The 27,086-nt window shown below is 48.8% G+C and overlaps 10 protein-coding genes across 10 annotated transcripts; 8 read left to right on the forward strand and 2 right to left on the reverse strand.

The window, feature by feature from the left end:
• Positions 1–660: 660 nt before the first annotated feature.
• N7525_003385 (uncharacterized protein) lies at positions 661–5,657 on the forward strand (the record flags this gene model as incomplete). The annotated part of the gene is made up of 11 exons (XM_061212689.1): positions 661–1,237; positions 1,290–1,741; positions 1,808–1,904; positions 1,965–2,452; positions 2,522–3,117; positions 3,177–3,528; positions 3,583–4,153; positions 4,214–4,596; positions 4,651–4,837; positions 4,902–5,172; positions 5,240–5,657. 11 exons carry the CDS (start codon positions 661–663, stop codon positions 5,655–5,657), a joined length of 4,392 nt encoding a protein of 1,463 aa, XP_061069710.1.
• A 1,685-nt stretch (positions 5,658–7,342) lies between these two features.
• Positions 7,343–8,476, forward strand: N7525_003386 (fungal specific transcription factor domain-containing protein; the record flags this gene model as incomplete). The annotated part of the gene is made up of 3 exons (XM_002559166.2): positions 7,343–7,540; positions 7,596–8,062; positions 8,128–8,476. 3 exons carry the CDS (start codon positions 7,343–7,345, stop codon positions 8,474–8,476), a joined length of 1,014 nt encoding a protein of 337 aa, XP_002559212.2.
• Positions 8,477–10,516: 2,040 nt separating this feature from the next.
• Positions 10,517–12,559, forward strand: N7525_003387 (TolB family protein; the record flags this gene model as incomplete). The annotated part of the gene is made up of 1 exon (XM_002559165.2): positions 10,517–12,559. One exon carries the CDS (start codon positions 10,517–10,519, stop codon positions 12,557–12,559), a length of 2,043 nt encoding a protein of 680 aa, XP_002559211.2.
• Positions 12,560–13,436: 877 nt separating this feature from the next.
• N7525_003388 (uncharacterized protein) lies at positions 13,437–15,479 on the forward strand (the record flags this gene model as incomplete). Its single annotated transcript, XM_061212690.1, has 1 exon — positions 13,437–15,479. One exon carries the CDS (start codon positions 13,437–13,439, stop codon positions 15,477–15,479), a length of 2,043 nt encoding a protein of 680 aa, XP_061069711.1.
• A 548-nt stretch (positions 15,480–16,027) lies between these two features.
• N7525_003389 (uncharacterized protein) lies at positions 16,028–17,652 on the reverse strand (the record flags this gene model as incomplete). Its single annotated transcript, XM_061212691.1, has 2 exons — positions 16,028–17,549; positions 17,648–17,652. The coding sequence occupies 2 exons, from the start codon at positions 17,650–17,652 to the stop codon at positions 16,028–16,030; spliced, it is 1,527 nt and encodes a 508-aa protein (XP_061069712.1).
• Positions 17,653–19,550: 1,898 nt separating this feature from the next.
• Positions 19,551–21,320, forward strand: N7525_003390 (NAD-dependent succinate-semialdehyde dehydrogenase; the record flags this gene model as incomplete). The annotated part of the gene is made up of 4 exons (XM_002559162.1): positions 19,551–19,673; positions 19,729–19,816; positions 19,883–21,152; positions 21,203–21,320. 4 exons carry the CDS (start codon positions 19,551–19,553, stop codon positions 21,318–21,320), a joined length of 1,599 nt encoding a protein of 532 aa, XP_002559208.1.
• A 430-nt stretch (positions 21,321–21,750) lies between these two features.
• On the forward strand, positions 21,751–22,249 carry N7525_003391 (LYR motif-containing protein 2; the record flags this gene model as incomplete). Its single annotated transcript, XM_061212692.1, has 5 exons — positions 21,751–21,804; positions 21,855–21,912; positions 21,967–22,049; positions 22,116–22,139; positions 22,190–22,249. The coding sequence occupies 5 exons, from the start codon at positions 21,751–21,753 to the stop codon at positions 22,247–22,249; spliced, it is 279 nt and encodes a 92-aa protein (XP_061069713.1).
• Positions 22,250–23,010: 761 nt separating this feature from the next.
• Positions 23,011–23,547, forward strand: N7525_003392 (bZIP transcription factor; the record flags this gene model as incomplete). Its single annotated transcript, XM_002559160.1, has 1 exon — positions 23,011–23,547. One exon carries the CDS (start codon positions 23,011–23,013, stop codon positions 23,545–23,547), a length of 537 nt encoding a protein of 178 aa, XP_002559206.1.
• Positions 23,548–24,219: 672 nt separating this feature from the next.
• On the forward strand, positions 24,220–25,815 carry N7525_003393 (uncharacterized protein; the record flags this gene model as incomplete). Its single annotated transcript, XM_002559159.2, has 9 exons — positions 24,220–24,317; positions 24,379–24,426; positions 24,487–24,616; positions 24,666–24,709; positions 24,759–24,858; positions 24,917–25,273; positions 25,348–25,426; positions 25,477–25,660; positions 25,716–25,815. The coding sequence occupies 9 exons, from the start codon at positions 24,220–24,222 to the stop codon at positions 25,813–25,815; spliced, it is 1,140 nt and encodes a 379-aa protein (XP_002559205.2).
• Positions 25,816–26,224: 409 nt separating this feature from the next.
• Positions 26,225–26,861, reverse strand: N7525_003394 (MARVEL domain-containing protein; the record flags this gene model as incomplete). Its single annotated transcript, XM_002559158.2, has 3 exons — positions 26,225–26,390; positions 26,449–26,734; positions 26,786–26,861. 3 exons carry the CDS (start codon positions 26,859–26,861, stop codon positions 26,225–26,227), a joined length of 528 nt encoding a protein of 175 aa, XP_002559204.2.
• Between the last annotated feature and the right edge of the window lie 225 nt (positions 26,862–27,086).

Raw genomic sequence — 27,086 nt, forward strand, 5'->3', positions numbered from 1 at the left:
CCCTTCAGATTTGGAGCTTGCTCCAAAGCCCGAGTCACATCCTCTTGCTGCAGAACACTTCCCTTGACGAGACGAATCTCACAGCCCACGCTTTCAGGCTCTTTGATGGTGTCAGGATCTTCTGGGCCGTTTCCAGCGCTTCTGGAAAGGAACAACACACGGCGTTCCACATCTTCTTTGATATTGGTTACTGCAAGTATCCATGTAAGGTATTCGTACCAAGAGATTCCAAGGTTATAACAATCTGACGTTATATTCGGCACTCGGAGATTTTTCGATCCATCCACTTCGGGGGGGCGGGCCGATTAGCTTTTCTTCGGTTGTTCCACTCCCGTCCGCCCCATATTTCTTGGCATGCATGCCAAGAACCGAGGACCGAATTGTGGAATTGTACGGGATAGATTCATCCGGTCAGAGCCAAGCACCGAGAACCGAAGGACGGTGCAATTCACAGAAAAAGCTGTCCATCTGTTTGAAGGTGCCTGAGAGCTCATGTGACCTTGTTGTTTGCTCCCAAGTGATCTAGTCGTCGTTTCTCTAGATACATAGTTCCTTCTCTCATAAACTCAGATAATTTCTCATCTCCTAGATCAATCTACCCCTCTGTGTCTCTTAGAGTTCTCCCCGTTATTTGCTCAATTACCTCTGAGAGCAGTCGCCATGGCTGACTGCGACCTCGCCAATACAAGGGTCCGAACCGGGTCATCTTCGGCCGAGCATACTTCCGCAGACGACCAAGCGAACGAGCTACACGATAGGGTTGCAAAGGTCGCGGAGCGATTGTCGATATGTTCTGGTTCTGGGGAGAGGCAGTCAGAAGTACTCAAGCCCACGCCGGGCAGCAAGCTTGATCCCTCGTCCCCAGCATTTGACGCACGAGTTTGGGTAAAAGAGTTTATCAGACTGACGGAATCGGACCCTGATTCTGCACCTTCGCGCTCCCTTGGCGTTGCGTTCAAGAACTTGGGTGTGTTTGCATATACTACGGCCGCAGAATTCCAAAAGACCACAGGGAATGTAATAATTGGACTCACAACATATCTAGCAAGGTGCCTTCGTGGAAATCGACATGGCAGACGTGTGGACATTCTACGCAACTTTGAAGGTGTTGCAGAAAAGGGAGAAATGTTGCTGGTGCTGGGTCCCCCCGGCTCTGGCTGCTCTACACTTCTCAAGACGCTATCAGGGGAAACGGCGGGTTTGAATATTACGCCAGAATCTTATATCAACTTTCGAGGTTCGTTCTTGATAGCCCATTGAACGTCTTAGACTTTGCTCAACGTATTCAGGATTGGACGTGGCCAATATCCGCTCTTCCCTCCGCGGGGATGTTCTCTACAATGCTGAGCTCGATGTACACTTGGCGCATCTAACTGTTGGAGAGACTTTGACGTTTGCCTCTCGCGCTCGCTCTGTCCGACACGTTCCAGGAGGCTTTGACCGCCATCAGCTCAACACGGTACGCCGCGATGTCATGATGGCCATCTTTGGCCTGAATCATACTATAAACACCCATGTTGGAGATGACTTCGTGCGTGGTGTCAGTGGTGGAGAGCGCAAGCGAGTCAGCATCGCCGAGGCTTCTCTGACTGGAGCCAAGTTTCAGTGTTGGGACAACTCGACACGCGGGCTCGACAGCGCCAATGCTATAAATTTTTGCAGCAACCTGCGCCTCCAGGCAGATCTACTTGATGTAACGTCTGTGGTCACCTTGTACCAAGCGCCCCAGTCAGCCTATGATGTGAGCCTTCCTGTAATAGGTGTTTAAAACAACATTCGTTGGCTAATCATCATATTTTACTTCTAGCTTTTTGATCGAGTCACTGTGATCTATGAGGGGAGACAGATATTCTTCGGTCGAATCACTGAAGCCAAGGGCTATTTTGAAAGCCTGGGCTTTGACTGTGAGTCTTCAAGGTTTGGCGAGCTGACAACGTATCTCGATTTTCTGACGAACTCTTAAGCCCTCCCTAGGCAAACTGTTCCCGACTTTCTGACCTCTATGACCAGCCCGGAAGAGCGGAGGGCGAGAGCTGGGTTTGATGACTCCGTACCTCGCTCGGCGGATGAGTTTGCAGAACGATGGCAATCAAGCGAGCAGCGAAGGAATTTACTCTCTGAGCTTGCATCATATGAACAGAGACATCCCCCAGAAGAGAGAACGGCCGAATACTACCATTCCAGGCGAGCTGAGCAGGCTAAGCAGCAGCGCTCCAAGTCTGCTTACACGATATCATACGCTCAACAAATCTCCCTAACTCTTTGGCGCGCTTACCGGAGATTGCTAGCTGACCCTGGGTTCACCATCGCTTCCCTTTTGTTTAACGTCGCGATGGCGCTCATCTTGGGAAGCATGTTCTACGACCTCAAGCCGGATACATCCAGCTTCTACTATCGTGGAGGACTCATCTTCTTCTCGCTCCTTTTCAATGCTTTTGCAAGCCAGTTGGAGGTAAGTCCCTCCCCCCAAGCTTTGTTTCGTAAAGTCCGACTCACTCGTATTGCCTCAACTTGAAAATAGGTCCTGACAATCTATGCCGAACGTCCTGTTGTCGAGAAGCAGAATCGCTATGCTTTCTATCACCAGTCCGCTCAGGCAATTGCGAGCTACTTGACGGACCTACCCTACAAGATCGTGAATATGTTTGTTTTCAATATTCTTATATACTTCATGGCGAGTCTGAAGCGAGAGGCGGGTGCTTTCTTCTTTTTCTGCCTCACCACATTCCTCACCACTCTGGTTCAGTCAGCCATTTTCCGCACATTGGCCTGTATAACCCGGACATCCGATCAGGCTATGATCCCTAGCGCCGTTCTAAGCCTTGGACTGATGATATACACTGGTTTTACCACACCACCAGAGTATATGCCTGGGTGGTCGCGTTGGATGGCGTACATCAATCCCTTGGCATACGGCTTCGAGGCTTTGATGGCAAATGAATTCCACCATCGGGAGTTTCCCTGCGTAGACATGGTGCCAAGCGGACAAGGGTACACAAACCTTCCGTCTGAATCGCATATCTGCTCTGTTGTTGGATCGGAGGCCGGTTCGGCCTTTGTCAATGGAGATAACTATATCAACAGGTCTTTTGACTACTGGAATGTGCACAAATGGAGGTCAGTATAAGTCGTTCCCGGCGAGACCGTCCTTGGGCTAATTAAGATATGCAACACAGAAACATCGGTATTCTCTGCGCATTTTTGGCCTTCTTTTTCCCTGCCTACGTGCTTGCTGCGGAGCTTGCGAAACCACCAAGAACACGCGGCGAAATCTTAGTGTTCCGTCGTAAAAAAGGCTCTCCCAAGCCAGAAAAGGCACTGTCCTTGGACGCCGAGAATCAAATGCAAGGTCGCCCAGTGGTAGCGGAAAAGCTAAATCCTCCAAGCCGGTCAGACGACATAGTAGTTGGAAAGGATGTCTTTCACTGGGAAGATCTCTGTTACGACATCGAAATCAAGGGCGGAAACCGCCGCCTTTTGGACCATGTCGATGGCTGGGTCAAACCCGGCGTGTCAACTATTCTCATGGTAAAGCTCAATCCCACGTCTAATGCAAGCACGCACTAATCATGAATTTCTCAGGGTGTGTCTGGTGCAGGCAAAACAACCTTGCTGGACGTTCTGGCAACTCGCGTCACCACAGGTGTCGTAACTGGCAGTACAATGGTCAATGGGAGCCCGACTGATCCCTCCTTCCAGCACAAGGTTGGCTATGTTCAGCAGCAAGATCTCCATCTCAGCACAATGACGGTTCGCGAAGCGCTTCGGTTCAGTGCCGTTCTTCGTCAATCTGCAGAAATAACGCGATCTGAGAAGCTCAACTACGTCGAGCATGTCATCGACACACTAGAAATGCGAGAATTTTCGGACGCTGTCATTGGTGTTCCTGGAGAGGGTCTCAATGTTGAACAACGCAAACGTCTCACAATTGGCGTGGAACTCGCCGCTCGACCACAACTGTTGATCTTCTTTGATGAACCTACTTCAGGATTGGATTCGCAGACTTCCTGGTCCATTTCTGAACTCATCAAGAAATTGACGAATAGCGGCCAGGCAGTTCTCTGCACAATCCATCAACCCTCCGCTATTCTCTTTGACCAGTTCGATCGACTTCTTCTTATCGCCCCAGGAGGCAAGACAGCTTACTTCGGTGGTGAGTGCCCGCACTTCTCATATTCTTAAAACGCTTTGCGCTAATTGAATATGCCTGTAGATCTGGGAAGTGGTGCTTCAACCATGATTAACTACTTTGAGAAAAACAATGCCCCTGCATGCCCCGCGGGTGCCAACCCCGCTGAATGGATGTTGCAGGTGATAGAACCGCCTACAGATGGCTCGAAATCACCAGACTGGCACCAGGTATGGCTGGATTCTCCAGAATATCGGACTGTCAAGGCGGAGCTTGGTCGCCTTCGTGCTCTTCCAGCAACAGAATCCGCAGAGAATGAAGACACCACAGATGGAGACACCTCCCAGCATCAGGAATTCGTAGCCTCTTTCTGGACACAGTTCGGCCAGGTTTTACAACGCACTGGGAAGCATCTCTGGCGATCACCGACTTACATTTGGTCCAAAACCATACTGGTTGTCCTTTCAGTACGTGGAAATTCCTCGTTTCTACTCGCCCCTAACCACGCTTTTCCTTTATAGTCCCTCTACCTCGGCTTCAGTTTTGAGGCCAACAATTCCATCCAAGGGCTGCAAAATCAGCTGTGGGCTATATTCATGCTGCTCGTGCTGTTCATCAACATCAATGAGCAAATAATGCCCATATTTCTACCCCAGCGAGCGCTGTACGAGGCTCGTGAACGTCCGTCAAAGATTTACAGGTGGACAAGTAAGGCTCTCTTCCTTCCATCAGCATCTTGTCCACGCAACCCGCTGACTTGTCCCATTCAAAGCATACTTACTTTCCAACATCCTCATTGAGCTCGCATGGCATACCCTGATGGCGGTCATCATGTACTTCTGTTGGTATTACCCAGTGGGCTTTGTCCGAAACACGTCGTCCGATGACCAGGCTATCCGCGGGTTCCTCGTCTTCCTCTTTTTATGGGTTTACCTGCTATTCACGAGCACTTTTGCCCACTCCGCCATTTTCTGGATTGATCTTCCGGAAACTGCAGGCGTACTAACCAGTCTTTTCTGGATGCTTTGTATCCTGTTCTGCGGGTGAGTCCAAATTTGGAAGAAATTACTTCCTCTCCAGATTTAGGCATCACGCTAATCATGAAAGCAGAGTCGGGGTCCCCATAATTGACCTTCCAAAGTTTTGGTCCTTCATGTATCGTGTTTCGCCCGCAACATACCTTGTTGGGGGAATCATGTCCAACGCAGTTGCCAACTCCAACGTTACATGTGCCGACCGCGAGATCCTCCATATGGTTCCCATTGGAAACCTTACCTGCGAAGAATTCCTGGGTGCTTATAGGGAGGCCGCCGGTGGCTTGGTACTAAATCCGGCAGCGCGAAGCATGTGCGAATACTGCCCACTTGCCACCACTAATGAGTTCCTTGATCGATTCCAAATTTCGTATGACACGAGGTGGCGGGACTTTGGGCTCATATGGGTCTATATCTTAGTTAACATCGTGGCAGGGCTAGGGCTTTACTGGGCGTTCAAGGTCCCTAAAAAGGGAGGCAGCAAGCGTGCTTGACGGAATTTTGGACCCAATAGACCGCGCAACAGTACATTTAGAGTAGTTAATCCTAATTCATTCGATTTCGCGTTTCAAGTGCTTCTACTTAGAGTCATTATTTCGTATGCAGATGGATCGGAGGCTGGTAGATGGAAGAGAATTTTGAAGTTCGAAACTGCGCACCGAGCTTTTTTTTTATATAGTGACTACCGTCAGTTGGACAAGAATTGCGAGGCGATTCGATGTCTTAATTACATATGTAGCCAGATATATATCCCGAATGAAAACAAAGAGCAACGCGACTACGCCTTGAAGGCGGTGTGGAATATTGCGGGGTATATATCTGCGAATGTCTGCGCATGCTTTGCTCACTTTGATATTTGGGAGTTGAAGCACTACAGAGGAGGAAATGTACCCTGATTGACACATCCTTCCAAAGTTACGGCCTGCAATATGATAAGAATCAACAAGTCCTGTGATCAGTGCAGGTACCGAAAAGTCCGATGCATCGGTATAATCCGCTTTCAGATTGCTATCAGGTACATGGGCTAAGGCTGATCATACCACAACTATTTGTAGTACCTGAAACCCCCAGACGACCGCAGGCACCATCTACCTGCATTCACTGCATCGTATGCTGCTCCAACTTTCTGGTGATACAACATCGCCTCTAATGCAACTTCACCTAGAATCGCAACGAGTCTTGTCAATTCACGCCTATCAGACGCAAATTCCGGCGCAAAGATACACGTGCGTACTGGCCCTGTACAACCAATACACTGCATATGTACATGATCACTAACGCCATGTAGAACCTGCTCCCCTCCCTATTGAACCATTACTGTCACGCGAGAATGACTTACCAATCGACCGTATCTTGCGTTTTGGGCCTCAAAATTTCGATCTCTATGATGATTCCGTCGTTGTCAAGGTATGGGTATAGACACGTACTTCTAGCAAAGTCCACATTGCTCACGACATCGCACTTGCAGGCTAGCAATGAGCGAAGTAAGCTTATAGTTCCCCATCCGTCTGTATACCTCCTCACACATGTCTAGCGACCAGCTCGGGCATGAGCTTTTTCTCGAACCAACGGATGAGTGCATTGGTCAGCCGAATAGGAACGGATGTACTTACAGAGCTTGTTGAGGACCTAGAAACCCTCCTTGTCTCACGAGTATGTTCGCAAAACGACTCTTCGTCGTCTACGATTGAGTTCCAGTCGCCTCTAGCCAGTGTTAACGTGACGTCAAGCGAAGCCGAGGCTTATATTGGTGGTCAGTCTATCCTTCCCTTAGTCATCGTCCGGCATCTGATTGAAAGAACTAGCCTACTTTGACCGGGTCCATCCTATTTACCCCTTTCTCGATCTACAAGTGTTTACCTCGCATACTGCTAACTGCCATACTGGGACATCGGAATGCAGCAAAGCATGTTCGGCAGTATATCATGCTGTCCTAGCTTTGGGCAGCCAGTACCACCAAGGCGGCAGCTTCATGCCAGGTTCGGGAAAGGCATGGAGTATTTTTCAATTATGCCTAGGTGCTATTCCAGACATATTGGTTCCTCCATGCTCATTAACGAAGCTTCAAGTATTTTAATGCCCGCACCTACTTTGTCTCATGTCATACTGACAAAATCCCATAGGCTCTGACAGCTATGGTGAGGGCTAAAAATCCTCGCTTACTATTCTCTCACACCTAATGTTCGAGTTGCAGTCCATCTTTGCAATGAATGCCTGCTGTCTTCAACTCGATCAGGCGTTGGTATACGAAGCCGCTAGAATGGCGCAAAGCCTACGCTACCACAAGTCTTCAAATGCTCAACCAGCTCACTTGAAGGTGTTCTGGACCATATACCACTTGGAAAAGATTGCCTCCTTCTCTGATGACAACAGCTCAGTGCGTTAACAGCTCTCTCCGGGCCATGGGAAATATTCTACTAATCATTAGCCAGGTGTTCGCTGATGAAGATATCGGATGCGACATCCCTTCCGTCCCAGGGTCAATGTTCGGAGACTACAACTGGTTCCTATCCGCCATTCGTCTGAGCAGACTCACGTCGATCGCATACGCCACTCTGTTTTCGACGAGGTCTTCTTTGAAGTCCGCAGAGGATTGCCTATGCTCTATCAAACACGTACGGCGTGGGCTAGAAGAATGGCGCTTATCGGTACCTGTGACATTTCGGCCGAAGGAGTCAATCCGACTAAGTGAAATTGGAAGTCCGAATACGAAGATGATTGCTATACAGACGCATTACTTGTACTACAACCTCGTTTTTGCTGTAGAACGCCTGTTCCTTCACGTCAACCCCGATGAAAAGCTGGATCGCGAGGATAGCAAGTGGGAATTGATGAACGCAGCGCGCACTGTCATTGAACTTGTTTCGTTCATTGAAATCGAGCCTCATATGCCTATCTTGTAAGTCCATCTTCCTCAACTTCAACGGGATACCAGCCGAAGGTCATGCTCATAATTTAACTTAGCGTTGCTGGTATCATGCCATTATCGGCAGTCTTCGTTCTGTTTGATTTCGTGATTCACAACCCCGCTCATAGAGAAACAGAAAGTAATATTGCCTTCCTTGATCAGGCTGCGGCATACTTCAGTCAGCTTGACTACGCCTCTAAGGGCGCGCTCCCAGGAAGCATCATCTCAAGTTTTGCAGGAATTGCTCGACAATATATTCTCAAGTTGCGGGAAAGGGTACCCACGCCTACCATCTCGAAGCCGGAGATGCAGCAAGGAATCCAACCAATATGGGATTACGGGCCAGATATTGATTTCAAGGATATAGATGTAGGGAACCTTTCCCTGATATCCAAACATCGCTAACTCGGTCATAGCTTTCTTCGATAATGTCGCAGCCGAATTCCGGGCAACTTCCTTTCGCAAGCTTTGACACGCCGTCGCCGTATAGGCCCGACATGCTCAATTACCCCCCACCCCAGGATATGCATGCCTCGAACAACCAAATAGAGGACCTGCGATCCATTTTCGGCCTTGTGTTCCCTGATTGGGCAGGGGATGTATAGGCTTGTCTCCGCTGCTCAGGGAAGGGATGCTGGGTTCTACTCGATCAAAAAGTGGCAAGCGGCGAACACTAAAAGGGAAAGATAAAGACGTTCCTCTTCTCTATGTAAAACAATCTGAACCATTTTTACTAGGGGTATTGGGTATTTGTGGATACGGGTACTATGGCAAATTGTATGCGGCGCCGTCGTTGATATAAAGAAAGGGAAAGATGTATGCAGTGTTGGTTTAACTACTGCATAAACAAATAGCGGATTCTCAATGACAAGAACACAACATAGCACCAATCAACATGTGCCGGGGAATCACAGAAATACAGATATGGGAAGATACGAAAATATGACGCTGGACTTTATTCCTTCAAAGTGGGGGAAAGGAATAATCGACAGGCCAATTACATTCCCGTCCTGGCCTGTCATCCCGGATTTCCGCGTGTTGGCTACTGCTGAGGCGTTGGGTTCTTTCAAGGTATGGTATACCAGTTGGTACCTACGAGACAAAGTCGAGACCATCTCCATAGAAGTGGAGGCCTATTGGCTTGCCAGGATCATGAGTTTGAGTCTCGTGTCACCGTGTGGCGGTTTTTACCAGACGAGTGCTCTATTTCCACTAGAGATGGCTCTTTGCATCGATTACCTTGATGGATTCGGCTAATGTCGGTAACGGTAGCAGAGAGGCCTGCGAAGTGAGTGCTAGGGAGCTCAGCTGCAACATCAGCGGCTAGCGCAGGCCCTGTTCAATGTCAGCACTGGACCTTTCGAAGCTGAGCAATCTGTGAAACCTTTTGCCCGCTTTTCCAATATGTACGGGAAAGTATAGATCGGCTTGAGTCTGAATATATCCATTCGTTTACATATCTATGTATTCTGGGAAACTAAGTACCGATAAATATGTTTTGGATATACTATATGCAACAAAAGGGCGGGCTTACGGGCTGGCCTAGTCTGGTGGCACTTTGCTGACTCCGATTGGGCAAGTCTCACGGTTTCCTTGTAGCATTTATAGTCATCATGCATTATTTCATGCCGGAAGTTCTTCGTCTGATCTGACTCGGTGGACCCTGATTCTGTCTCGTGCGAAAGTCTAGGACACCTACTCTAGAAGAGCATTGCCCGGGGAATGATTTCCTGTAATGGTCTCAGAATCAGACCCCTCAACCCGAGATTTTCTCTTATATGGACATAGCTCTGTAGATCTTCTCTCCAACCAACCTCGATAAATACGTCAAGGTTCTACATTTCCCGGGTTGTTAGCACAAGCCTTATAGTACATGGGGGATGGAAACCCCTTCCACGCCCCTGTGGCAAATGGCGTGGGTAGGGTCACTCTGGGAAACACTGAGACCCTTGCTCTTCTGAGGAGCAAAGTACTTTGGCTATCATCCGTCAGGAAATCCACACTTGGTCGGTAAATATATAACGCCTAGATCTGTACTATGTGAATTCTAACGATTCAGCTGCTAAGCTGTACAACTCGCTCGTGATATATCCTAAAACCTTGATATCCGAGCCAATGGAAGTACTATGGATCGAGGCATGGCTGACGCGGACTTCGTTAGAGTATACAGTAAGATGCTGATCACGATGATGGGTTCCATTGACCTGTAGAATTCACTGTCAAAACACGCATTATGAATAGGTCATCTGTGGGCAAACGATTCTATAGAGGAAGTGAACCACCTCAAACTTATTCGGCTATAGGACTATATGTACAGCTACCTACATGTAGGTAGCACCTTCCGGGGTTCGATTCCCGCACCCTATATTATCGCAACTTTGGGGCCCTGGAGACTAATTTTTCCTAGAAACCCTTATGTTTCCAAATTTGTCTACGGCATTTGAAATGCGCCTGAGCATTGCTACTGTCGTGGGCCTCGCCATCGCCCCTGCGGTAGCCCACTGCCCTTATGCCCGAGATGCAGGTACAGAGGGTGACAACGCTAATCTCTATGCCCACGTGCCTCGTGACGCCACTCAAAGCAAGTCGACAATAGGTGTTGCGTCTCCTACCCCTTCCGCGGCCGCTGGGAAAAAGGGTGTACTGTTGATGAACCGCATTGCCCCCGGCACCTCAGAACTGTATATCGCCAACGCAGACGGCACGAATGAACGTCCTCTGTTAAAAGATCCCGGATATGAATACCACGCTGAATTCTCTCCCGATAGTGAATGGATTAGCTTCACCAGTGAGCGTGATGGTGATGGAAACTCCGATATCTGGCGTGTGCATCCAGATGGCTCCGATCTACAGCCGATTGTGACATCCCCCGCGGCGGAAGACAGCGTTGTTATCTCACCCAACGGGACACTGGCAGCATATGTTTCAACGGCAAATACCTATAACGCTAACATTTGGGTCAAGAATTTGGAGACCGGAGCCGAGTGGAACATCACCGATACCCCAAATAACCGGCCACGTGAGGACATGATGCGCGGTCACTTCCGTCCGGCTTGGTCGCCAGATGGAAATTGGCTTGCATTTTCCTCAGACCGAAACACAAGGTGGGAGGGCCACGGGAATCTCACGTACCTCGGCCTCGCCGGCTGGGAGCACACCCAAGAACTCGGCATCTACATCATTCGCCCTAATGGCTCGGATCTTCGCCGTGTCGCTCACCGTGATTCCCACTGTCTTGGGTCACCCAAATGGTCACCCGATGGCCAGCGCCTCATATTCTACGAAATGACTCGTAATGAGACGTGGGATGCGCATCGACCTGAGACCGTGGCAGATGCCAACTCCACAATTGTTTCTGTTGGGATCAATGGCAATGACCGTCGAATTGAAGTTGGCGGTCCTGGTGTCAAGACCTTTCCCCAATACGTGACGAACTCTACCATTGGGTACCATCTGAAGGGCGGCAACAAGGAGGGCTTATACCTTACAAACGGTACCTACTCCAATACCACTATCCGCTCTCCCTCATGGTCTCCTGATGGAAAGTACGTGGTTTATGAGAAGGTTAGTTGGTCTATCCGCCCTCTCTTTAAGGAGCTTTACAGCTGGGACACCGACTGGGAGTATCGCTTCACTGATGTCTTCCCTCAACTCTCTTCGGATGACCGCGTGGCTGTCACCGAAAAGCAAATCGGGAACTCCTCCATTGCCACTTTTGATCTGGAGGACAGGCAGGTCTCTTTAATCTATAAACCTGACAATACCAGTCTCCTTGACACTACTCTGATTCAAGATGGCCTGGCCGGGGCCTACAATCCCAGCTGGTCCCCTGACGGAGAATGGGTCGTCTTCGGAGTGGGCGCCTGGTTTGAGGCGCGTGATTGGCGTGGAGGATGGATTGTACGTTCGACCGCAAACGCCAGCTACATCGATGTCCTCACCAACAGTAACCTCAATCTCACAGGAACAAAGGACCTGAACACCGGCTTTCCCAGCTTCTCTCACGACGGCAAGAAGGTTGTCTACCGCGTGTGGGGTGCAGACACTGCCAAGTACGGAGACGGGACAGAAATCGGTTTACGCATTATCGACATTGAGACTAGAGAGACCACCCAGCTTACCAGCGGTTGGGACAACCTTCCGTCTTTCTCGCCCGACGGAGAATTCATAGTCTTCACCCGCAAGGTTGCTCCAACTAACTATGAGATTTGCATCATCCGCCCCGACGGTAGTGATTTCCGTATTCTGACTTCCAGCGGGGCCAACGACGCTCACGCTGTTTGGCGGCAGGATGGAAAAATCATGTGGTCTTCCGGGATGTACGGATTCCAGTATGAGTGTGCTTTGTATGACGAGACCTTCCAGCCCTATGGTCAGATTATGATCATGGACTCCGATGGATCCAATAAGTGTCCTTTGACCAACTCTATTTGGGAAGATTCTATGCCGCTGTTCCTTCCGAAGGATGCGTTCCAGAATGAGACTTGAAAATATAGAAAGGGGGTGGTTGCGCTCTGTTTTCTCACAATTGACCTAGTCAACTTCTTTCGTTTTGGATAGTTAGATAGAACTGTCAGTCTATATTCCTATGGAAAATGGCATCATTACTTCCCGTACGTGGATGTTCTGATTAGACCTCGGGAACTGTGAAAGAGTTATAGATTAAAGTAGGAAAATGAGGTGAATTGATTGGTCCCTTTGGCAAAGTGTGGGACCACTAAACCCAAACAAGAAACCAACACCGAGGCTCTGAAAAGCAGAGCAGCCCACGCGTATTAGTTACGGGGATCGATTTGGTTTATGGAGTCCATACTAGTACCAGCTTATCAAGACACAACTTGCCTTTACGACAATCTTTGTGACGCAAAGCTGCGCTCGCTACTGCCCGCCCTTCCGTGGTACCTGGGCCTTCTACGGTACCACACCAGCCTCGCTCGAGAAGCATGTACCTTTAGAACTCGATCCAGAGGCAAAATATTCACTTACTGTTGAGGCTTAAGTTGTCGGTGAAATTAAACTACAGTGACAGAAATAATACAGACTAGGTTGGAGACCATCGACCTGATATACTTCCCTCTTAGGACTAGCGTATATCCGTCCATATATCGATCACGTGATAGTATCCGAGATCCACCCGCCTGGGATTTTTGACATCTTCAACACCTAGGAACAATCGGACTGTTGGACAGGAGAGTCAAAATTCAGCTATCAGAGTACCAGCTACGCAGGATCCCAGCAGTCGATGTTCTCTTGACCTTCAAATCGGATGTTGTTCAATAGAAATCCGCATCTATGTGACATCTAGGCACTGCAGGTCCGAACCTTTCGCCCATACAACGGCAAGAAACCAAAGTTTCTTCCCGGGATGTCATCTTTATACGGAAGTCAGCAATGGCCAGAGCTTCTCCCACCGCAATCTGCACAGCCACGCCCATCATTATTTGGAGGCCCAAGCAGTGATGGCTTGCAACCCTCTTCTCAGCCAGAACCACCAAGGAGTTCTCTTTTTGGAGGCCCGTTCGAGCAAGATCTCCCTCTAGAGCCCTTTTCTGAGGATCCCATGGACGAAGAGCCAGACCAAAACGAAAATGAATTTGACACGTTAATGCGAGAACAGCCCTTGGCGTTCCCGGATGACTCTGATGACGAAAGCTATCAGGAAAATAATCGCGGCAGAAGTCGCACACGCTCAAAAAGGACGCAGAAACCTCAGCATGAGCCAATTTACTACGTAGTTGATCGAGGTCTTGACCTGCCACCTGGAGTTGAGCGTCCCAATCTGTTTGATGGACACGCCACTTCGTGGAGGAATTACAATGCCGACGATATCGGAGCCTATAATGCAATGATTACCCACCGAACCAGAGATTTGGCGGCTCATCTTTACAATGCCCACGTGATTCGCAGGCGAGCGCGGGACACTGCCCGGAAGAGCCATGGGGTCGTTGACCAAGCCCCACTCCGTGTACACAAATGGTGGGCTGCATGGCCTGTTCATGCAGCCACGGTTCCCCGTCCCAATGAGCTCATCCAGAGGACGATGGACGCCCCTGATAATTTCCAAATGCAACCTGATCCCCGCCCCAGTGCGGAACTGGAAGAATGTATCACAGCGTTCATACTAAAGACCTCCAAGGAGACCTTCCAAGCGCGAGAGTGGACTTTTGAAGAAATCGAAGATAACTCACGGAATAAGATGGACGGCGAGGATGAACTGATGGATGATGAATTGGAGAAAAAGGAAGAGGACGAAGAAGAAGAAGAAGCGCCTGTCGATACAAGAATCCTCCGACCGACAGTTCTACTCGACGATGACAGATCCCTTCGCCAACTACGTCCCTTGGCCCGCAATGTGATCTCACAGGTAGACCGGCTGCTATACGGACTTCATTGCGCCATGAAGGGTCGCAAGTTCGAGGAAGACTCTGGTGACGAGCAATGGGGTGATTCGGACGAAGAAGACTACCCCGTTCGAGAGAACCGCCAGCGTGGAAGCAGAAGTCGATCGCGTGGTCGGAGGAGTGCGCGACAGGAGTCTCGGGAGCGGGAATTATCACGCCGTTCCAATAGTGTACGCATATCCACTGGACTGGACACGGAAAATGAAAGCTTGCCAGAAGTGTCCCAGACCCGAGCGCAATCCCGCGGCTCCTCCGCTAGTCGCGATAACAGTCGACACACGAAGGGCCGACTCAGATTGCGAGACTGGAGCGAAGTTATGGGACTGGCATCAATGATGGGCCTCCCCGCTCCCGCAGTAATGCGCGCGTCAAAGCGATGCGCGGATCTTTTCGGCGAGGACATGGAATTCCGAATAATGCCCGAGGGCAGAGTACGGAAAAAGCGCAAGGCAGATGCTCGAGAAGAATATGTCTACACTGAAAGCGAGAGCGATAATGACTCGGCGCCACCAAGTCCTCAGCCAAGCCCTGTGCCAATCCCCCAACCGAGTCACAGGCCCGAACCCATACCTGAACTCGAACCCAAACCCAGAGTGAATATGCCCAAACCCAAGGCAAAGACACCCAAATCCAAGGAGAAGACACCCAAATCCAAGGCAAGGGCCCCAGGTCGGCGACGCTCGAAGTACATAACTCCTGCAATCGTACCTCCCTCCGCATCCCCAACTCCAGAGCCGGAGACGCCGGCGGAACCTGCAGAACCCCCCGCTGAGGACGCAGAACAAGCCGTGGACGAGGAGGCAAGGACGGTTAAACCAGGCGTTGGAAAGGGTGCTCATCGGAAAGCGGATATTCTCTGTCCTGTCAGGTCTTGCACTCGACATACGAATGGGTTTTCACGGAAATGGAACCTCAACCAACATTTGAAAAAGGCTCATGGTATACATGTTGCTCCTGGAAATGAAGCCTCGATTGAGCGGGATGATCCGGTTATCAGGATCGAATAGGTATACTTTCCTTGATGAAGCTTGGTTGGTGCGGTTGAGACAGACCATCTGCCGATGCCTGGTTTGTCAGGCATTAACTGTTTGCTAACTAGTTGACTTATATTAGCTAGTTTCTGTTTGTTGGTGGAGAATTCAATTCTTCTTCTTCTTTCTCCCTATCTACCCTCTGTAGGCAGATCAGGTCCTGCTGTAAAAGCCACAGGACACAGCAAAAATGGCTGGCAAGTGTCTACCACTAAAATATCTAGCTCTTATGTGTCTCTACTGAGATTCTCAGTGCCATAATGAATGTACTCGAAAGCTTTTTTTTTTTCTCTCTTTCTGCTTCAATATCCAAGCAGCCGTTTCCTCACGGCCAAAACTTCGCGTCGAAGACCTTTTTTTGTGATTTTTGATTTCTTCCCCCTCTCCCTCGATGGCCAAATGTCGAATAAATGAAAAGAAAAAAAAAGAAAAAGAAAAAACAATTCGAAGTGGAAATCGAAAAATTTGAAAAGATGTCAAAGGATCCCCAGGCCTCCGGTGTGCGAACGTGCGTGCATCGACGCCTAGTGGCTTAACGGAATGGGGGCTGTCTGACTGCGGAAGCGATGACCCCTCTTCTTCCCAGTTATCTTGATTCCGTTCTTCTTGCTCGCAAGCAACAAGCTCGACCACCGAAAGGCAAGCTGCTTCTGGTCCGTCCAGCGGTCCACCCGTTTCGTCATCAGGCTCAAATCCATCATCCTCTCATTGTCCCAGAAAGCCACTCCAAACTTCTGGAACTCTCCCCGGAGGCCAGCACCTTGCACACCAGAATGGGGAATGGCGGTGCAATTTTGGGCAAAACTGCAACCAGGTTGGAAGAAGAACTGGAGAGTGGAAGAACCATGCTTCACTTGCTCGGAGCTCAAATCGCCGAACTTTGGACAACACCGTGTGAATTCCGCTCTTTGCTTGCGCCGTTTGAAGCGCTTTGCTTTGTTTTCCTCCATCCAGGTTAACACCGTCTCGAGTTGTTCCATTGGCTCTATTCTCGCCCGGCGGTTTCCGAACTCGTCGGGGGAGTCCTCCTCGAAATTCCTCCAGAAATCCAGCAGCGAATTGTCCTTCAGATGCTGGAGGGTATTCGGGCGTTCCTCCAGCAGTCTTTGGAGGTCTGGGAGCTCAGGGTCCGGGATGGGGGGAGGAGTGGTTTTCAGGAGCCCCTTTTCACAGACTACCCGTCGCAATACCGAGAAAAGGTATGGCTTTAGGAACGCCTGCGTCAGACGCTGTTCCTCAAACCAAGTAAGAGGGTAATCCGCACTCTCAGGGGTGCAGGTCTGCGTCCCGCGAGGCCTACGCCCGCCTTTTGGCCAGGGAGTCTTCTTAATATCCCAATCGCCGATCAACTTGATGGGACAAGACTTGCAAAGGGCAATCGTCTCGTGGAAAAAGGCATGTGCATCTGCGCGGATGCGAACTGCAAGGGTCATCAGATGACGAAGAATCCTCGGCGGAGTTGATCGCGGGAGTTTAACTGTCCCCAGCGAGGGTACCCAGGCCCAGCTACTCGTTGTACGGTTCACCAACCACATGGCTTCATCGTAGAAAGTATCTGGTATCGGGTTGCCATCCGCAGGCACGTTGTTAGCCGCGGATTCCTCTTTCCACCAAAGATACACCAGCACTCGAAAGAAATTGCTGGTGTCTCTATTCACACCTGCCTCAAAGTTCTGGGGATTAAGGAGTTCGACGCCTTTCTCGTCAAATTCATCGTCCAGGTGCTCGACCATTCTCTCAAAAACCATGGGAAAGACTCCCGGCGTGTGGTACAGGTAATCAGCCACAGCCGGGGAGGCTCGGCACAGTTTATGCAGCGTGAGCAAGTCTGGGAGGTGCACGAGGACTTCTTCGAGGGCGAACCAAGGAAGAAGCAAGAACGGATCTTTGACATCCGAATCTGCCCAGGGTACCTTGGCCTCGGGTGGTTGGGAGAGGACCACGCTATCTGTTTTCGGGTCCAAGGAGCACTGAGCGGCAAATGAGGAACTCAGCGCTTGGGCGGATTCACCCTCGGGGTTGGGGTCCCATTCGGGGTCATACGCCCTTGTCTTGACATAAGATGGCGCAGTATACTCAATCTGCTTGCGGGGCGTCTTTTTTTTGTTTTTTTTTTTTTTTTTTGGTTGTTTTGTGTGAAGGACGACATTGTGGCTTGATGTTGGTACTGCGCGTTTGACGAGGTTTGTTAGAGTATGGACTGTGAAAGTGGAAGTGAGAGTACACTACCAACCTTCAGTCAAAGCAATGTAGAGAAATGCCTTAAGAGACTCAAGAAATGGTGTTCGACCTTTGGCTGTGTAGTCTGTCGGAAGGTATGAAGTAGTTGTTGTGTGAGGTAAAGGTGTAGATGCTGCGGATCCGTTGAGGTTTGTTAGAGTATGAACTGTGAAAGTACAAGTGAGAGCGCAATACCAACCTTTAGGTAAAGCAATGTAGGGGACAGTCTTGAAAGACTAGAGAAATGATGTTCGAGCCTGGGATGCTGAGCTCACTCGAATGGTATGAAGTAATTGTGTAAAATGAGAGGGTAGATGTTGTGAATCTGTTTAAGTATGTTAGAGATGGACTGTAAAGGTTCAAGTGAGAGTGCAACACCAACCTTCAGTCAAAGCAATGGAGATAACTGCCTTGAGACTCAGGAAATGGTGTTCGACCTTTGGCTGTGAAGCTGTTCAAATAGGAATGAAGTATTTAGCTCAAGTAGTGAAAGATGGAAAGGCTTAAACAGTTGAAGGTTGAAGAAGAATGGTGAAGAAGAGAAGAGGTACATGGCTGTCGATTGCTTTTTAAAGTAAAATAAAAACGCGAAAATGCGCACGAGAGTAGACGGTGCCTCTTGAGAGATCATTGATTGAGTCTATTGGTGCCTATTGATTCGTGCCTATTCTGATATTCTAGAAACTACTTAGGCCTCACTTTGGGGACCACGTTCAAAGCATCCTCAGCGGCTATATCTAATGACTTTATTAGGGCACGCCATCCCAAAAGAACAAAGACCAAGCCACAGCACTGGTTAAGGTGTATCCAGATCAATCAGTAGAGAGGCCTTTCGGTGTTGAGAAACCACCTGGGCAGCTATACTGTACGCAGGCAGGATCTTCTCAGGTCATTGGAGATATAGGATATTCAGTCCGGTCAGATGGCCTCATAAGATGAGTAGACAGTTAGGCCTTAAATCTCGCCAGACTTCAACCTATTTCCATTTGCCCATCCACGAGATGGTTGTCGTTCCTTGCACTAACCTTAGAACTGACTTAAAGAACATTGAACACTTTGTGTCTGTGTCATTTTATTGAATGCAAAACCTACGCAGTCTCCACGTCCTTATTCAACAAGTTCAATTTGCTTTGCTTTTCTTTCATTCCTCTTCTCTTTCCACATAAGCGTTATCCTTCCAGGGTTCTCCTTTAGGGTCGGTGATTTGCGGGGGAAAAGACCGACAGGTGGATGAGGTCGGGGTATTACCAATACGCTATCTCAGGGCCGAAGATCCGCAAGTGGCATTTATTGGTTGAAGTTCCCGTGCGCTTGCAGAATTGAGATCCTGATTGGCTTGGCTAGCCGAGGCTTGTAATGTCCATTTCAAAATTACTCAAATTACCAGATCTATGAAATGAAGCTTTTTCTATAGAGGAGATATTCCTCCATGGCAGTTGATTTTCCCTCAATATGCCTTGAAAAAAGGAAATACTGAGTGTACTACAATATGATAGGAGAGAAAATAAACCAAAACGAATACCAAGCGCGTTGATTTCTAGCTGTTAAGTATAGATGACATCAACTCCGCAGATCCCCGCTTTAAGCATGGAGCTTCCCTTCTGAGGAAGATTACCAGAATCTCCCTTCTTAGCATTCCCATTACACACGTCTTCGGTGCTTCTCGGACTCGAAGAGCAATCACCATTGAGCCACCAATTCGAGACACCGACACCCCACTAGTCTGGCTCTTTAAAGGCATCTCTAACCCTCCTCCCCGCACTCTTGAACTTTCTCCATCTGCCCCTGTATTTCTCTCTCCGGAGCTCCTCCTCGCCTTGATCTATAATGGACCGCATCATTCGGCCTGTCGCCCGCCAGTTATTGAGACCCCGGCCGAGATATCCCTTTGCGATTCCCCGAACAGCTCACGCACAGAGACTATACAGCATGAAACACAGCGCGCCGCAGGTAAGATCCGCACGCAGTCCAATTTTTTGGAGGGTTTATGCTTATCTGATTGCAGTTGAAAGACCAGTCACTCTTCATTGAGCAGGCATACATTAATGGCGAGTGGGTCGATGCGAAGTCCGGCGAGACCTTCGAAGTCCACGGTAAATACATACCAACCGATTGAACATTCGGGAGCAGGAGGGTCGCTGATCTTTCGCCTCATTTAGACCCGGCCACTGGCAAATTGATCGGAACATGTCCCGAACTCGATACATCCGATGTTGAGACGGCGATTCAAGCCGCCTCCGAAGCGTTCCCCAAATTCCGTACAACACTTGGCCGCGAGCGCGCGCGCATGCTTCGTCGGTGGTACGATCTGATGATGGAGAACGCAGATGATCTAGCGAAGCTGATTACATGGGAGAACGGAAAGCCATTCGCCGACGCGAAGGGTGAGGTCAACTATGCCGCCAGCTTCTTCGAGTGGTTTAGTGAGGAGGCACCCCGCACATACGGAGACACAATTCCCGCTTCCGTCCCCGGTAATCGGGTCATGACTGTTAAGCAGCCTGTTGGTGTGTGCGGATTAATTACGCCATGGAACTTCCCCGCGGCGATGATTACGCGGAAGATTGGCCCTGCCCTAGCGGCGGGCTGCACAGTCGTGGCCAAATCTCCCCAGGAGACCCCCTTCACGGCGAACGCAATCGCTGAACTTGCGCACCGGGCTGGAATCCCTAAAGGTGTCGTCAACTTTGTTACCTCCGCGAAGAACACCCCTGCCGTAGGCGAGCTCATTACTACCCACCCCGAGGTGCGTAAGGTGTCATTCACCGGTTCTACTAATGTCGGTCGCATCCTTGGAAAACAGTCTGCATCGACAATCAAGAAGGTCTCTTGGGAACTCGGCGGTAATGCACCTTTTATCGTTTTCGATGACGTCGAAGACCTCGACGCTGCTGTGACCGGTGCTATCAACTCCAAGTTCCGCAGCTCTGGTCAGACCTGCGTGTGCGCCAACCGGATCTATGTTCAAGACGGCGTGTATAAAGAGTTCGCCGAGCGCTTTGTCCAGAAGGTCAAAGACTTCAAGCTCGGTGGTGGTTTCGAGGAGGGAATCACCCACGGGCCTGTCATTCACGAGCGCGCCGCCAACAAGGCTCACGAGCATGTGCAGGATGCTATTGGCAAGGGCGCCGAGATTGTCATCGGTGGCCAGAGGGCTACCGCGCTCGGACCTAACTTCTACCACCCTACTGTTCTTACCGGCATGAGCAAGGATATGCTTCTCGCTTCCGAGGAGACCTTCGGCCCCGTGGCTGGTCTTTTCCCCTTCAAGACCGAGAAGGAGGTTGTTGACTTGGCTAACCATGCTGAGGTCGGTCTTGCTGGCTACTTCTTCAGTGGTAATGTTCGTCGCATCTTCCGTGTTGCTGAGGCTCTGGAGGTCGGCATGGTTGGTGTCAACACTGGTTTGATTAGTGACGTCGCGTCTCCGTAAGTTACATCTTCGCATATTTGTATATCAGGCACTAACGTTTCTATAGATTCGGCGGTGTGAAGCAGAGTGGCTTCGGCCGTGAGGGCAGCAAGTACGGTATTGACGAGTTCATGACTATCAAGAGCATAACTTTTGGCGGCATGAGTCAACCTCTGCAGGAGTAAAAAATTAGACAAGAATAATCTATTTGCAAAACATATCATCTCGTATGGCAAAAGTCTAGCATACATTTACATGAACTTTTTCTTCCACATCCATCATGTCTACCATTAAATATCATGCACAGTCGTAGTTGCTTCACGCAAACCAGGTCGTACGTACCTTCCAATATCGCAGTAACTTCCGTAGGTAGCCAAACAATTTCTATTCCCTTGGTTCGTCGCATATAGTAGGGCGATCACCTGACCATGAACACAATGCTAGCGGCAGAAATAATATGCACTCTCACCGCCTTCTATATCCCTTCTCCTACAGCTAATCGATATCTCTATCATCAGAAAGAAAACCTTTATGACGCATGCAATCTTTTCTTTCATCCATAAGGCCATGTTCTGATTTTCTACAATGCGCCCCTCACACCGTTTCCTCGCCGCGATGTCGCGCAGTCAGCCCTCCAAGCTGAAGAAGCCTTCCATCAGTCTAGACCATGTAAGGGACCCAAGCTTGGTCTGAAGTATGTGTACTAAATGACCATACAGTTTATCCAAAGACAGCGGGTGTTATCATTATGGCGGGAGATCATGCGAGCATTAATAAGTGCGTCTACCCCAATTCTGGAGCTATGTATGACAACTAACAGACAGTGCTCAGAGGTTCCTCCGTCGTCAACCCGGACTGAGTTGCACAAGTATGCACGCGATGAGTTTGAGCGCCATCGCGGTGTATCGGATATAGTAGGTTGATGTTCTTGGTTCTATGGGAGGTTCATATTCGGGATATCCGACTGACTTTCTCTTCAGCAACATATAAGATACTTGATTTCGGTATGGAGATTCGGTGCGTTCCAAAGTTTGGTCTGCTAATGAGCTTATAGACAGGTAAAGCGGAATTCGAGACGATGAGGCGCTATATCGATGAACAGATCACTGGTTGACCTGTGCGGCTAGGTGTTTATGTAAATATATTTCGTATTAAATCAAGTCTGGTTCCATGGGATGCTTCGTATAATGTCAAGGTAGGAAACCGTGGATAGTGGGGGTGTCGACCACCGTACTATATCCCCGGCCTAATCTGATGAAGTCCAAGTCTTCAATTGCTTCAATCGGATCCAGACATTGTATTTTGATACTATCTTGTACCTTCTCTCTCTGTTCACCCCCAATAATCAAATCACAATAACCTCCCAAAATCCGTAGATATTTCGATTGGAGTGATGTCAAAATTGAGATCTTTATAGTTCAGCCAGCCATTAATATGTATGGACCTATAAAAGAACATATACAATAATTTGCCACCACTTCCCCACATACACTTGAGTATATTCCAACTTCCAAGGTGTCTCCAGATTAACATGGGGTCCTGAGGCAACTATTGGATGGCAGAACCGGATCCGGCCAGGTTGCAACTGACAGGAAGCTTGCTTTACTACTTTTGGCTTTAATCTTTTTCCAGTCCAGATCCTGTTTGAATCCTGTCCAAATCCTTGACAGAGTGCGTCATCTATTTCGGTCCAGACTCTTTTATATATTGGGGAGCATCCATCTGCGAACATTCCATGTATCGAAATTCGAATTTCTACATGGTAGATTTTTGAAAACTCCTATTGACTGGAAATAAAATAGAAACCTGTTCATTCTATTCCCAATTACTTTCTATTACTTCTTTAATCACCTTACCTCTGTCGCGTGACCGAAAATGAAATCCGCATCGTCCACCTCCCGCTCCGTCAGCCCCGGGCGGGCCAAACACCTCGAGCGAAACCGCATCGCCGCCAACAAATGCCGCGAAAGAAAGAAGCGAGAACACAAACAAATCGAGCGGCGCCTCACCGATGAAACCCAAAAGAAAGATATCCTCCTAGCACAATTGAACTGTCTACGGGAAGAAGTCTGGGATCTGAAAAACCTCATGTTCCAACACGCCGAGTGCCAAGACCAACGAATCAACCAGCAGCTCGCCAGCATGACCCAGACCGTCCTGCAAAATCCTTCCAACCTGGATGCGAATAACGCCGGCCTTCCCGCCAGCTCATCAAGCTCATTTTCAACTGGGACGTGGTCCGATGAGTCGGTCGCTGACGATGCCAACCTCGGACCGGGCGTATACAATAACGACTGGGCGAACCTACCTACAATCGCGAACGATTTTGCACCTTACGAATCTTATGAGCCGAATGGTTTGCCCGATGCGATTTTTGAAAACTTTATCGATGCGGACAATGGATTTACCTAATGTCTGACCTTCTACGGTATTGTTTGGGAGGCTATTCTTTTTTAGCGATGGGCGCTGTATACTATGTATTAATATCAGGATCGCAAACTCGGAGTACTAAAAAACCTGGAAACCCTGGTTAGTTATGAATATACGAATCTACGAATCTGCCATGACATGGAAACCATTTGCGCATGATAACCCACAAAGATTAGGATTCGCAGAAAAGAATACCCATGACGTTTGAGGCGCATGTCACATCGTGACAAGTTCATGCAGAAGCCTCGAAAGCATTGAGACCCTCGAAAAATTAGAACTAAGCCATTATTATTTCGCAGATGTTCGGGTCACACGGGGTAGGGGTAGACACGAAGATCCACACTATGAAAAGCGAATGGAATGTGTGAGATGCTTCTATGTCCGTACTGGAGATGTACTCCGTGCTGGATGTGCTGGGAGATGTGGGGAGCTCCACAAGCCTCTGATGTCACTACCCGTGGACTCTTGACGGCATGACGGCATCGAACAGCTGGGTCTATATTTCTTTGGGCTATTTAGTCTCTCTATTTAGTCTTCTATGGAGTCCTGTTTTAATTCTTATTTTTGTTCATATTATCCTCATCATGTTTCCCTATATGTTTATCACTCGAATCCCTGTATTATAGCCCTTTATTAACTTCCATATCATCTCCGATGATGCCCACGCCCTTACTTACGCCTCCCTATGGGGAGCTAATGGCAACTTTCTCCCAAAAATCAGTAATGGGCACAGTATTCGAGACAACTGAACGGTTAGAACAAAACTGGCAATGCCTTGGTGATGTATTGTATACTAAGACTATATGAACCTAGCTATACGGAATGGAAGCCTCTCGGCCTTGGAGTATCTGGGCTTGTCTGGTACTATTCCCTTGGAGCAAACCTATAATCAGTGGATACTAATATTTACTTCCCTTATAGCTCCGCAAGAGATCAACTTACTCATCGGACTGTCGCAGTAAAGAAACTCGTGGAACCTTTCAAGACACCCGCAATTGCACGACACATGTTCCGAGAAATGAAATTACTGAGACAGTTGCGACATGAAAACGTGAGCATCCCCAGTGGCTAGTACAGATAAATATCTAATTGTCTGACAGATCATCAACCTAACCGACATCTTCATTTCTCCGTCGGAAGACATGTACGAAGAGATTCCACGATCTTTACATGGAAAGCACTAATAACTTTAGATACCTCGTGACCGAGCTTATGGCAACCGACCTTAACACAATTCTGAAGGCAAAAAGAGTCGAGGACCAATTCGCCCAATACTTCATGTATCAAATAATGGTCGGTGCCATCTACACCAAACATACAACAAACACGATCTTCTGACCGACAATCGCAGCGTGGTTTAAAATATCTCCACTCAGCCGGCGTCATCCATCGAGATCTAAAACCAAGCAACATCCTCGTCAACGAGAACTGCGACCTGAAAATATGTGACTTTGGCCTGGCCCGCGTCCAAGAATCCCACATGACCGGCTATGTCTCGACGAGGTACTACCGCGCACCGGAGATCATGCTCACGTGGCGAAAATATAATGAGAAAGTCGATATTTGGAGTGCTGGGTGTATCTTCGCTGAATTACTTCTGGGCGAGCCCTTGTTTCCCGGAAAGAACCATATCAACCAATTTTGCGTTATCACCGATCTACTGGGTAACCCTCCTGAAGAAGTCATCAAGAATATCACAAGTGAAAACGTGAGTGAGATACTCCATAAATCATATTGGACCCATGAACACGGGTTCGCTGATTACTCGACTTTTTCCTGCAGACATTGAACTTTATCAATTCACTCCCGAAGCGCAACCGCACGCCAATATCACAGCTCATCCCCAAGGCTAACGCACAGGGTATGTCTCAACCTACTCTCTCCAAGGAAACAAAATATTAACCGAACCAGCGGCGGCGTTAATCGACAGTATGCTTCAATTCGACCCTCAAGTACGAATATCCGCAACAGAATCCCTCGCATCCCCATATCTCGCACCATACCACGACCCCAGTGACGAACCTGTCGCAACAGAAACCTTCGACTGGGCTTTCCTCGAAGCAGATCTCCCGGCCGACATGTGGAAGACCATCATGTCAGTCCTAATAGTACATATCGACGCGTCTCCGGACATCTGCTGACTATCATAGGTACGGCGAGGTTCTGTCATTCCATGCAGAAACGAACAAAGCTGGCCAGAGCGGGCCGATGAAACCAATACGCCAGGTTGATGGAATGGATATCGGTTGAGTGATATATAACTCTCGGGTATCTCGGTTTATGTATTTTATCTTCGTTGAACCTCTTTGTTAATTAGCCATTTTAATGCTAGAGTAAACTTATGAGTATAAAGATTTCAAATTTAATTTGGTACAATTGCTTTTGACGTGCTAGGAATTGAGTTGCACTGTCGGGATGGGATGTGTGTGAGAGAGTAAGAACAGATTATCGTATTAACATTAGGTCGATACATGACCAGACCATTTCTGGTATTATCAAGATATCCCGGCATATAAACAGGGGTGGTAGGTGTTCATAAATCAACCAAGTGGGGTATCGATTTCATATAGGAAACTCAACCGCGTGCGTATCATAGCTTGCAAGTTACTGCAAGTGTCGTTGGTGCATAAACATATCCTCGGGGTACAGGCACACCCATCTAGACAGCCGAATCGGCAGTGGTGTTGGTAGTGTTGGCATTGGCATTGGCATTGGCATCAGTAGTACTCATCCCCGGGGAGGCATCGTCGCGGTGATTCTTCGCGTTGCGGCGAGAGTTCTTCAAGTCAATGATGGCGAACGTATTTGTAACAACGAAAGTAGCCCTGATCAGAACAGGTTAGATAACGTATGGATGAATTAATCCTTGCGCTCTGTTCTTACCATTGGACAGCCCCGACGACAATCAGAGCCTGAAGGGCGTGGCAGCTGGAATAGTTGCACGCGCCAGGCGAAGGGATCATGGCAGCCAAGGCAATCCAGCCACTGAGCCAGAGGCCGCCGGTGAGCAGCTCGATGAGAGGAATGGCAATTTCATGTGAGAAGCGAGGGAAGCGTAGAGGTGCGAGGCCTAGGTATGGGACTGCGATGCCTGTTGTCCAGCAGCCGTTGAAGAGCATGTAGTAGACGACATTTGAGTAGGACCATTTGTCGTATAGAGAGGCAATTTCTAGATGGAGTCAGCGCTATTCTGATATACCTCTTGTATAGTGGAACCAACCGTATGCAGTAAGACCAATCGTGGCTAAGGACAGGATGGCCTGGAAGATTCGCAATGGGTTGATCCAGGAAAGCATTTTGGATATGGAAGTAGTTCTTTATGTTCGGTATCACGTATATAGTTGTAGTGTCTTTTGACAGGGGTGTGGAAGAAAGGACTAAGAAACGAGAAGATCTACAGTCATAGGGGGATGCCAAGGGCTTTTATACTCTCGTGAGAAACTACAAGGCGACTAGCTTGTGTTCCACACGTCACTGTGACTTGGAAAGGAATGAGCAGGGAAGATTTGCCAGAGTTGGGC

Source organism: Penicillium rubens (assembly GCF_028828025.1).
Source record: "Penicillium rubens strain IBT 27055 chromosome Unknown utg000002l_segment0_segment0, whole genome shotgun sequence".
Taxonomy (NCBI): Eukaryota; Fungi; Ascomycota; class Eurotiomycetes; order Eurotiales; family Aspergillaceae; genus Penicillium; species Penicillium rubens.